We start from the raw sequence: 12,815 nt of genomic DNA, 5'->3' as shown, positions 1-12,815 counted from the left end.
TAGTAGTGTTCCGATGTCCCCCCACCCACTCTCTTTCCGAAGAGTGTGCATGCTGTCGCTAGACAATGAGAGCCAGGACAATAACAAATTCTCACTTAAAGCCCAAAACACCCTTTGTGGAGGTAGAGTTAAGCAAGTTACTCTTTCTTGCATCAGCAGGGCCTGCTACACATGTTCACGTCATTTTTGAACATTGGAGGCCCACCTCTAAATCCTCCTCTATGTGAGTGGATAGAAACAACCTTTTTTTCCCAGCACCTCCCCTGTTGGATTACAAAAGTAGGTGTTTAAGAGTTGGAGAAACTAGAAGTGCCGCTTACCTTATGATAGCTTTGACTGCAAAACGAACCACAGTGGAGAGCAGGAAGAGTGGTGTGACCAGGATGTGAAACAAGGACAGTGAAGCAAAGGCCTGGGCAGGTTGCAGTGGTTTCTCATTGGTGTATGCGTAAGTCACGAAGGTCTGTGACATTAGGAAAATAGCATGTTAGGATAAGGATTCTTGAAAATGATGAACAAATACAGAAAGAAAAATATTTTGCTCAGCTAAGGCAAATAACTATATACTTCAATTTATTTGGAATCCCAGTAAAGTAAAAAGAAAGTTCTCTTCTATTAAAGTGAAAAAAAATTTAAAAAACTTGCCAATGATTTCAAGAAATTAACACATTTAAGAATGAAGAAAATTTCTTTGTAAAATCATAGAATCATAGATTGTGTTGGGTTGGAAGGGACCTCTAAAGGTCATCTAGTCCAACATTCCTGCAGTGAGCAGGGACATCTTTAAGTAGATCAGGCTGCTCAGAGCCACGTCAAGCTCAACCTCGAAGGTCTCCAGGGATGGAGTCTCTACCACTTCTCTGCGAAACCTCTTTCAGTGTTTCACCATCCTCGTAGTGAAGAGTTTTTTCCTGATATCTAATCTAAATCTACCTTGCTCTGGTTTAAAACCATTGCCCCTTGTCCCATTGCTACATGCCCTTGTGAACAATCCCTCCCTAGCTTTCCTGTAGGTCTCCTTCAGGCACTGGAAGGCTGCTATAAGGTCTCCCTGGAGCCTTCTCTCTGCCTTTTTGTAAGGAAAAGTGAAAAAATCATATCTTACCGCAAGAACAGCTGCTATTGGTATGGCTGCATTCATGAAAACTGTGAAGGAGAAATAAAATAGGCATCAGATTATAGGAAATAAGAAAAAACTGGTTTACAGTTAGTTGTGTGATACTAGAAGAATACAGTTATTTGAAATGTAAGTAAAGTTCCCAAATCAAAACTGCTCTGCAGGAAGAAATTTCCTTCCATGACAAGAGAGAGATCTTTAAACAAATAAACCAAGGAATTATCTGTTATGTGCTTAGTGAACTGTATAAAAAGTTTTGTGTGCAAAATTATTATGCAACACAACTAAAACATTATCTCTCAGCTTTCCTACATTAAAGAAAATACAATTTCTTTCAGACACTAATTTGTCTTTGCTGTAATCTAAGCTGCTAACATTTCCTGGACTCTTCTTACTATAAAGCAACTCATAACTGTAACGTGATAATGAAGGTGTCAGAAACCTTGTTACCAAAAAAAAACCCCAACAAGATACAATTATATTTTCAAGCTTCTGTGTTGTATATTTGGCATGCCTTTTTATTGTAATCACATTCCACGCACACCAAAAGAAGCACCATCGGCACAGCTGTATGTCACTTCAGTCAAAGTCAGGAGGAATGTTGACAAGAACAGGATGTGTTTCTGAGCAATAAAAATGTAGCTACTTACTGGAAAGAGATGTGTGAAGTGCAAAGGTTTTGAGACTGGTGAGTTCCTTCATTCTTGTTTCTTCCACACTAGTACAAAATATGTGTTCCCAGGCATACAGCTTTAATAACTTGATGCCTTTCAGTATCTCATTGGTTTTCTTTAATCTCTCAGTAGAATAATCCTTCATTTCAAAAGAATACAAGCATAAGAATTTTGTAATAGTATTTAGTTTTAATAAGAAAACTCTTCTCCCTTCACTCCTGTTGTAAAATTTGTTGCAGATTCACATTTTTTTGTTTGTATTTTTGTACAGGTTTTCAGTTGAAATAAACAATATAAAATTCTATGTTCTTTGGAGATATTGAAATGTTTCCAGGGCAAATTGACACTGTTCTGTAAAGAAAAATAAACCAAAACATTTGAACCCTTCAAACAGAGAGTGAAACTCAGGGAGGTGGATTAAGAGATCGATGGTGTCCATAACACCATTGACAGAAGACTACATGTGTTTAATTGCTGATACACGATTCATTCTGCAATTCATACAGACTGATCACACAAATAAGTGAGATACTTGTTGATATATTTAGCTAATTGGCCCTCACCGAAAAACAGTAATCGTAAGTGTTTGTAAAATCATAACCTAAAAGATGTTACGAATTGGAGGAATTCAGAAAAGAGCAAAAGAAAGATTCAGATTATTTCTTAAATTATGCTAAGATAAATCCTCTGTATAAATGGCACAACTCAACAGGATTGAAGTGTGCTGAAGATCAGATCCTTGTATGTATAATTTGCTTATTGAATATTAAGGTAACAAGGATCTTTAAATATTTGACTACTCAAACATCAAAGGTTGATTAAAAAGTTCAGGGATCACAAGAATAAAGTTAAAAATTAGACAAAGTATCAGAAAACATATTGGTGAACTAAATTAAGAAAATAAATTTACAGCACTGAAAAAAGTGTAAAAGAGCTATTAATCCAGAAATGCCAGCTGAATTTTAGAGAAAAACAAAGCTTGGGGGGAGAGCATCATGTCCCTAAGCCCTTTCAGATGGGGTTGTACACATTCTTTAATACTGTCCTCTCATAATTTATTAGTCATTTGTACTGTTTGCTAGCATCCCATGAAATATGACATCTGAATGCAGGAATAACATCCTTTCACGAAACTGAATGCAGATGGAACTGTGCTAGCTGGGTGAAAACTGCAGAGAAGGCAGGTCAAGGCCCACATACTTTTTTTAGATTCTTGTCTGACAAACGTTAGGAAGGAAGGGATACTGACCCACAGAAATATAGGAAAGAAGGGACGATAGAATTAAGGGACAGCTTGCGCAGATCTCCACAATGAGTGTTCACTTAAAACAACAACGGAATCCAGAACCCATGGTTCCCTGTTCTCAGTTCTGGATCACATACATCACTGAAATTATCTACTTACAAGAGTGCTCTTCTGAGCCTCAGCCAGCTTCGTAGCTATGAAGTACTGTATCGGAGCTAACAGTACAATGACAGCAGCACCGACCAAGGCACTCACTCCGAGTAAATTGTATAGTAGGATAACGCCCATTATTATCTGTGCAGAAGAAAACAACATAAGGAAAAAAAAGTAGATTTCAATATGTGAGAATGATAGCAAGAAAAAAATATTTGTTCTTTTAATAAACAGCTAAATGGTTCATAGCAATCAGCTGAGCCCGTACTTCACAAGGTCATGTTTGGAAAGTGTGGGAAGTTAACTCAGAAGCCTTTATTTTTGTCATTAATTGCATAGTTTGTGTTACTGCCTGGTAGTCCTAATTCCAGAAGAGGTTTCCACAGAACTAAAGGAGCACTAAAACGATGGTACTTGCCCCAAGGCATTTTACAGAATCACTGGCCTCAAGTCACACTTACACTAGTGCTCCTGACATCACTCTGGAAGTATTCAAAGGTCCCAGGACTGTCATGAGTCACAGTTCCACTCTCTCCTAGTGGTTCTCTTGCAACTGCAGACAGAGGCACATCTAAAACAGGCCCTGAAGCATGAGGCAGATGTGCTGGAGGCAACACAAACCTGAGCTCGTGCATCAGTACCATATAGCTCTGTAGGAAAATACCAATATGCTACCATATAGCTCTGTAGGAAAATACCAAGATGCTACCATAGCCTTACAAAGAGTTTGGGAGCACTTTCCACAAAAGTTTACCTGGGAATGCTCTGATGCAACTACAGTGATTCTGGTTCCTGGGTTAATACAAGCTCTACCACATAAGCATTTTTATTAAAAGCTCCACTTTATGACACAGAGATGTCCTCAGCGATAATAGGACATACAGAACTAGTTCCCTAGTTTGTATTTTTGTTCTCTCTCAAACAAGTCAGTTCTGTCTTTAAATCTGCCTTCACAACATATAATACCAGAAATAAGACTCCGTGGAGTTCAACATTCTGAAAGCATTATTTAGTTTTTCTGGCTTCTGTGATGTAAATTAGCATACCTAGATGCCATTTTCTTAGCAGAATAATACAAGGTTACAGGTAGCAATTTGTACTTGCCATAAACTGAAGCCCTTAGTAGGGCTCTGATTCTGTAATGAATTTTTGTACTTTATAGCAGGCTATAATTAGTGGATATGAAATCTGTTTTCTGAGATTCACTCCAGTGAATTATAGCCAGTATGGCTATAATTGATCACACTAGATGGATACAAGCTCAGTATTTGCTATAAGCTGTTCTACTGGAGGAGGGAGCAGCCTTGACAATTGCTGTTTCTTGGGACATCCCTTGAAGCTCAACTCTTTTGCATAAGGCAAGATGGGATGGTTCTATCACCTTTTCCATAGTGCTATAGTTATAATCCAGCTCATAGTTACCAAGGGTTAATTTCTTCCTTTTTTGGCCCCCAACAACAGCCATTTGAGCTTATTAAGCAGAAAGGCATGTTTCCACAAACCCAGTGTCATTGGTATCAGCTGCATAATATTTTGAGAAGGAAATATTAAGTATTTGCCTTTCAGTTTTATTGTTTGAGCATTTCTGCTGAAGAGCAGGAGGAACCCGTGTATACCCTTGGCTACAGGTGCTCACTCACCAAATGCACTCATCAGGTGCAAATTCACAGCTGACGCTGATTCCCAGCCAAAGCTATGGTCAAAATATCCTTGTGTTCCCTGTCTCCTGATTGCTTGAAGGTAAATTACAGGAACCAGCAAAATCATCAGAAGCTTTCTCAAACTAGCCTTTTACAGTAGTGGTGAGGAAAGCTGTTAAATTTCTGTAGTGGATTGGACAGAGACCTTATTAAAGAGACAAACAAGTGGTGAATTTAGGGTACATATAATTATTCACTAGCCACAGCAATCAGACCACTTGTCCATTTAATAAAATTCAAAGTGTTAACAGCAATGCTTCCAAATAAACCTGGATGTGAGTGACTTAAAACGAAACCCTCTGTATGATTTCTAACTTCTGTTGTTGCTATGTAAACTTTTTTGCCTTTGTCTCCATGAGTTATTTTCTGACTCACTAAACCATAACTGACAGTATGGTTTAGTAGCAGTAATATTAGCAATATTGCTGACTACTGACATAGTTCTAGGAATTTCAGCAAAACAGGTGTAGTGTAACAATGGGTTCTATCCCTTTTAAAACTTTTTTAATGTCAGCAGGATCACGTGTAGGTAAGGACCATGACAATCCCACCCCAGACAAAACTTTTGAAGGTGCTACAGGAGTCCGAGGTTCATGGCAAATCAGCATGGCTTAGGTCATTAAGTCATTCAGCACTTTTGAAGATTTCTTTCGGGCTAATAGTTTTTATCCTTCCTCCCTACAGATCTGCCTACAGATCTTTCACAGCCTTGTTAAGAACCAAATGTTTACAGTAACTACGCGTGTTTAGATGAGAGCTTGTCTGAGCATTTCATGCAGCACACTGTCAGTGCTGCTATCAGTCACTGGAGCAAGTTTCAATTGCTTTTTGTTCCTGCCACAAAACATAGTTGCAAGTGGCCACTGCAAATGCAATAATCAGCGCTGGTCAGATGCCTGTGCTGCTGCCATATGGCAGAAATAAAGCAATGCCTTGTGTCAGTAGTGGAAGAAATATAAGCAGGAAAAGACTAGCAGGTCATCATCCTTAAAGACATAGACCACATCCATGACATGGAAATCCTGCTCGAAAAAAATCCTCATTCTTTACTGCAGAGACAGCCTGTCAGCCCTTGGAGGAGATGATGGGCCACGTTTCTGCTTGTTAGTCTTCCTGGCAAACGACTGTGAAGTCCGGGTTCCACTTTCGATTTTGCAGTAGTCTCATAGACACACACTCTTTTCAATTAGGTTGGAGGATCTCTGAAATCAGGCCCTTACTTTGATGCTCTACCTGAACAGGCATTGCCCACAGATTAGGGCACAGGAACAAGAACCACATTAATTGATTTGTTTCTATGGCAACCAAGTTATTGATTTGTCCCAGCGTCATCTCTCCCATGGACAAGTTGGAGGTGGAAAGCCTCAGTATCTTATTGTATATCATGGCCTGTGGGAAAGAAATAAAATGGAAGATATGAATATGATATTATTATAAAACAACAGTAGCATCAGGACATTTCAAACCGTGGTATCAGTCTTTACTAGAGACAGCCCTTCTCCCAGTCTCTCACCTGAGACAGAGAGAGAGATGGAGACAGAGTGAAAGAAAGCATGTGAGACAACTGACTTAAAAAAACTCCAATTCCTCTTAAAAGGTTTGTTGCTTAACGCAGACCTAAAATGAAACAAAATAACAAGAAGATATCAAAATTTAGGAGACTGGGCAAAGATCCTTTTTCAAAAAAACACTTGTCTAGCCTGCTTTCTTGGGACACTGTCTATCAAAGAGATATTAAAGTGTTTCAGATAAGATAGTGAAATTCATGCTATGAAATTTTGGTCAGGGTGGGCATGTGTTCTTCTGGGTTTCTCTCCTTCACCTGGCCATCTATTTCCATAAAACTTGTAGGAGCTCAACAGAGTTTGAAATTTATAATGACTTATATTTATCAGAATTTTAAAGACAAATATTGCAAGCCCAGTTCACAGTTGTGACGAAATATCAAACACTTCAGCTTCAAAGAAGTTTTTAAAATGATTTGTGCTCTTTGCTATGCTTTGTCCATGAGCAATTCCTGTAAAATTAATCAGAAATACCTACAGACAGTGGTGAATTACATCAGCTGCATATGGTCTTAAGAGTCCCCATTTTGGTGACTGGGAGTCACAAAAGCACAAGGAAATAATCAGGTACTGTTTCTTCACCAAGTCTGTACCATCTGTCCTGGGAGATGGCAGAAAATGCTACATCGACCACAGTGTGCACCAAAAAAAAAAAGAAGCTTCCATGCTGAGATGATATTCCTGTGGTTAGTTACACCTGGCAAAACATCAGTTCCAGCTTCTGTTCCGCACACAGCGCTACTGGCGTCTGTGGAATTTGGTCTGCGGAGATCCCTGCTACAACCCACCCACGTGCTGAGCTGGAGCTGCTGGCTCCAGTTCATAAACACGGCTTTCTCAGAGGGTTAATGGATGCTGGGTTTAGAGATACAGTTTTGCAGATGAATCACTCCTCTTCCATCCCACAGGCCTCTGTGCAAAAGGGCATAAATATTCAGAACTGACACTCATGACACATGGACAACGTTCCTGTAAAACATAGCTTGGCCAAAGACACTCTGCAGGTGACTGTTCAGTCAGCAGAAGTCACCTCATAAGCAAATGAACAAAGCAGATGCGGAGCCAAAAAGACGCTGCTTATTTTCACATACCTGACAGCAGCTGCATGTGTTCTTACATGCACAGAGGGAGTGTTAAACTTCTACATGTTAGCATGCTGAGTTCAGTTTTTAGCTAAAGGAATTGCTGCCATCAGTTTGGCTATGTCAGTGATACTATTTTTCCAGTTTTCTGCATAAAAATGCAGTGCATATCTTCTCTCAAACAACGTTAACCGAGTCCTCAGAAAAAGACCAAGACAAGTGAAAGTACAAAGCTGGAGCTATTACTAGTGTAGGGTCCTGCATTTTGGTCATGGCAACCCCATGCAACGCTACAGGCTTGGAGAAGGGTGGCTGGAAGGCCTTTTGGCAGAAAAGGACCTGGATGTTCTAATTGACAGTCGACTGAATATGAGCCAGCAGTGTGCCCAGGTGACCAAGAAGGCCAACGGCATCCTGGCTTGTATCAGAAATTTTGTGAGCAGCAGCAGAAGGGAGGTGATTGTCCCTCTGTATTCAGCACAGGTGAGGCCGCATCTTGAGTATTGTGTTCAGTTTTGGGCACCTCAGTATAAGAGAGGTATCAAGGTGTTGGAGCGAGTGCAGAGGAGGGCAACAAAGCTGGTGAAGGGCCTGGAGAATAGATCTTATGAGGAGCAATTGAGGGAGCTGGGTCTGTTCAGTTTGACGAAGAGGAGGCTGAGGGGGGATCTCATCATGCTCTAAAATTACTTGAAAGGACATTGTAGAGAGGTTGGTGCTGGTCTCTTCTCACAGGTAATTAGGGACAGAACCAGGGGGAGTGGTTTCAAGTTGCAACAGGGCAAGTTTAGGCTGGACATTAGGAAGAAATTCTTCACAGAAAGGGTGGTCAGACACTGGAATAGACTGCCTAGGGAGGTGGTTGAGTCGCCATCCCTGGATGTGTTTAAGTATCGTTTACATGTGGTGTTGGGTGATAGGGTTTAGGGGTGAACTTGTAGGGTAGGGTTAATGGTTGGACTTGATGATCCCAAGGGTTTTTTCCAACCTGAATTGTTCTATGATTCTAGTGAATTTCTTGGCAGATCACGGGAATATCTTTGCTCACCAGTAAAGCACCTCGTAGGTTGATGCCAGTTTCTGTAGTCACATAGTAGGACGCCTGCAGGAATGTCCTCTGCAAGATGAGGGCCAGGAAGAGAAGAACTGCCAAAACATAAACATTCCTGAGGAATACCTCTGAGGAAAGATATGAATTTGATGGATCCTTCACCTGAAAAGAAAGGAAAAAATTACTGAAGTGGCATAGGAGAGACTATATATTCTTGAGATGCTGGAAATGAGGAAATTGAGTCACTGCATTAGAATAAAAAATATTGACGGTATTATGGGACAGTTGTGGAAAGCAGATTTCTCTCTGTCCTATGTATAAAAATCATTTGGATACAAATTAAATATTCTGCTCATGTTCCAAAGACTTAGGATCTTAACTTAGCGGTTCTAAAATGAATTTGTTTTAGCAGGAAAGGGACAATGAGGTCCACATGTCTGCCTTATCTTTAGTTTCTTCATCAAATTCTGATGATTTGTAGGGTAGAAAACAAAGCTCTTTCCACCTGCTCCATGAAGAAGCAGTAAGAATTTTTATTTTTATTATATGGGAATAGTTATTTATGTTGCATATATATATAATGAAAACATAGTCTATGATAACTGTGAATTATGGATAAAATAAGAATACATATGCCAGTATTCCCCACAAAATTGGATTTAAATGCCTCCACAAAGGGAGAAAGAAATCTTGTTTCAGTCACTTTATTTGTTTTGATTTTCTAGTTTTTATATTCACTGTGCTGCTCTCAAAATGTACCAAAATACTGCAAGGAAGGCTATTCCTTTGGTATTTCCGATCCAGATGGAAGCAGGATGTACTGGAATTCTTTAAAAAAAAAAAAAAAGAAAAGGGAAAGGAAAAAGCCTGTTCTACTGAAATACGCAGCCTGTTTCTGAGATTAAAGGTTTGGAAAATATTGGAAAGTAAGCAATGTAGCTACCTTCTTGAAGATTCCTTCATCACTCTAGATTACTGTCATCTGCCACGAGGCTGCAAGCAGGAGAGGGGAGGTCACCTCACCGCAGTGCCCCCACACATTTCTCCCTCTGCCACAGGCAGCTGACATCTCAAAGGTGTGCAGAAGCACCCAGAAGTGTTTTCAAAAGGCCAAATGTCTCTAAGACACTTAAATTCCACTGAAGTAGTACGACTAATTGGCTCAATCAGCCCAAGACTTTTTGAAATGAGGGATGCTTAAGTGCATGATTGGTCAGATACATATATTTGAAAACTCTTCTCTTAACGTTCTATTGCAAACTTACTGTAATATTCTACTGTAAACTTACTGTAACCTTACGGTAAAGTTTTACTATAAACTTACCGTAAAGTTCCCCATGTTTACAGAGTGGGGATATCAACAAAAAAATAATGGTTGTGGATACCTTTATCAATACACATAGAGTTTTCAGGAATTAAAGGGGAATAAGCATAAAATTCAATTAACTCACATTAATTGAAAGTAGAGACAATTTAAAGCAAGAGCAAAGCAAAAACAACCAAGAGAAAGTTTAGCAAAATCCATAAATTAAAAGAAAATATATTCTGAAATGTATCCAAGAGCAATAGCAAATGTCACCAAGCCAGGCTCTTGGAGTGGTTTCAAGTTCTCCAGTGATTTTAATCTTCCCTTTAGCCAGTGTTGATTAAAACTTAAAAACATGACTAAAACCACCACACTGAAGAGCACAAAAGATAAAGGAAGCATATGAGGTACAGATTCCTAAATCTGAGATCAGAAAATGCCAATTTTCTGACAATGCAAAAGCCCCTCATTTTTTTGAGGCAAAATAGGCACGTTGTCTTTTAACTCTGTGGCTCAAATCCAATACATGTAGGTTCAAGGATGAAAAAGAGCTTTATTAAAGTCTCATTCTTCAGTGCAGTGGCTGAATGAGAGTCTAAAGCCAAATTCAGACAATCAGTCAAGAAAATGAATGTCAGGAGTGAGCAGCCAAGGAGATATTTGGACAGTGATGATAGTCAAATACTTTATCTGGAGGGGAAAATATTGTTCCATTACATATATATCTTCTCCTTGAAATATAAAACACTCACTGCATAAAGCGTATGGAGATGTTTCCACAGCAGAAGACAGGCATAGAAAAATTTCTTTATCATGTCTTCTCTGCTGTCAGCTAGTAAAATAACTTTACCTTATCTCTTTTCACTAGTTATTAATAAATTCTTTTTCTTATGATAAAAAATGTTCTATGCCAGGAGATTGCTCAGCATTTAGGGTGGTCTCCGAAAGTTCAGTATCAGTGTAACTTGAAATGAGCTGTGAACTAGCATCATCTGTGCATCTCCAGTATCAAGAATGTCATTGAGTAACATGGATGCTTCTCCATCTCACATGCACCAATCCATTTCATCACAGTGACAAGCAGCACTGTCAGTCACAAAAACGGAGTGACTGCGCTTGGCTACCCAGCAGAAAACAGATTTCAGAGAGCTCAAACATGTCAAAAAGCTACAAATGGACCGACAAACAGAAATTAAGCAAAATTCCCTGACTCATCCTTGCTGGATGCATCACTAAGGCACTCCCAGCAGTTGTCCTGCCTGAAACAAGGAGGCATAACTGAGGAGTAGAAAAGCTATTCCTTCTCCCCCAAACTGCAGGCATAACTTCACCAAGAGACAGAGAGTTGAGTAACTGGGGGAAGCCTGCACTGTGTTACCTTCATGCCAAATACTTCCACTACTCAGGCTTATAATTTGATCGTCTCTCACACAAAAAAAATTACTCAATTTGCTTGAAGGAAGCAATGAAATCATACAATGATGACTACAGACATATCAAAGCATGCAGCCAGACATATTAAATAACTGATATGAATCCACAACTACTATCAAACAAGGCATTTTGATCCATGTTGTTGGGTTACCTGTTCTGTTGTATTTGTATTATTGGTTGTATTCTGGAAGCCCTGGACAATGCCAGAAATACATAGTGGCCCAGCAAAACCCAGCAAGTCAGCCAAATAACGGAATGTGCTGCTGAGAAGAATTGGTCGTCCAAAAGCACTGTACATGGCTAACCATATGGAGGGACTCCGATTGGGCTGGTCTGCTACCTTTTTCTGGAGAACAGAGAAACAGACATCATTGCATCAAGAAAAGGCTGCCCTGGCTGTATACAGCAACTTCCATTTCCTTCCTTTCTGGATGCCCAGATAGTTCTTGAAGGATGTTTTGGAGTAGATGAGGTAGCAAGCATGCTATAGATATCACAGATTTCAGACATACTTCACAGCAAATTCAAATCCTGCCTCCTCTTGGTGACTGTGGTTCTTCACCTCTAAATCCTAACACTTTTTTGAACCTGTGAACACAGGAGTGCAAATACAGATTAATCGTACTGGCATGTAGCCATTGCTCCTTGTCACATGTGTGCTCATGAAAGGTCTGACCTTTCAAGCTCTTGCTCATATGGGTAATCTTGACTTTCACAGTAGCTGTGAAACCACTTGATCTAATAAAGGCTTCTGATATGAGAAGGAGATTGAAGGAAAAAACCATGGACAGATACCTGCAAGAACATATTTTATTTTAGTTTATCGGATTGTTTTTAATCTCTTGGATCCCTGCCAGGAAAAGGTACTTCAGCCAGTCACTAGTTACTGTGCTCTGTTCCTGATTTCTAGGCATCTGACACTTCCTTTCCTCCTCTTTTTGACATAACAGGTAAAATCCACAGTGGTACATGAACAGCAGATATAGGAAATTTCTGATGGTCCTTGGTTTTAAAAATTGCATTTTCTATTGCACCATCCCAAAAGTAAGATTTTCCATTGACTCTCAGAGCAATTACACAGGACTTTGGTTGATAGAGTAAACCAAATGTAATATCAATGTGTTAAATGTACTTTGAGATATATGATGTATGATGCATTAGTATGTGGTTTGAAATATCTAAACCACTTGTACAGAAGCTAAAACAAAAGTAATAGGTTGTGTTGGAAGGTAAGGTTAAATCAGCTAAGGCTCGTTCTAACCTTCATTCCTCTGGATCTATGCAGTATCACAACTCTTGCCCTAAAACACCAGCCAGTGCATATCTCTGTATCTCGTCAGAGGAGTTCTGATATTTCTGAGGTCCTTTCAATTTAAAGAAGAAAGAATTTTACCTAACATATCCATGGTCTGCAGAGCTTGTGTTTCAGGCAGCAGCTTTTGACACTTGAAAAGAGCATCTGACATTTTTCAAGTGGCACGGGTGCC

General features: G+C 39.5%; 1 protein-coding gene across 1 annotated transcript in view; it reads right to left on the bottom strand.

Annotated features, from left to right (window-relative positions):
* Nucleotides 1-12,815, bottom strand: part of LOC104275942 (ATP-binding cassette sub-family C member 9-like) — a gene marked incomplete at its 3' end in the record, with an annotated part of 44,973 nt that overhangs the window by 22,928 nt on the left and 9,230 nt on the right. Inside the window, 7 exon segments of the mRNA XM_009872047.1 lie at nucleotides 321-463; nucleotides 1,106-1,146; nucleotides 1,768-1,930; nucleotides 3,197-3,331; nucleotides 6,124-6,279; nucleotides 8,586-8,750; nucleotides 11,480-11,674. Coding sequence (XP_009870349.1) covers nucleotides 321-463; nucleotides 1,106-1,146; nucleotides 1,768-1,930; nucleotides 3,197-3,331; nucleotides 6,124-6,279; nucleotides 8,586-8,750; nucleotides 11,480-11,674 — 998 coding nt within the window.

Source organism: Apaloderma vittatum, unplaced genomic scaffold, assembly GCF_000703405.1.
Source record: "Apaloderma vittatum isolate BGI_N311 unplaced genomic scaffold, ASM70340v1 scaffold7616, whole genome shotgun sequence".
Classification (NCBI taxonomy): domain Eukaryota; kingdom Metazoa; phylum Chordata; class Aves; order Trogoniformes; family Trogonidae; genus Apaloderma; species Apaloderma vittatum.
Note: the sequence above shows the minus strand (reverse complement) of the source record. Positions and strands in the feature narration are given on the sequence as shown.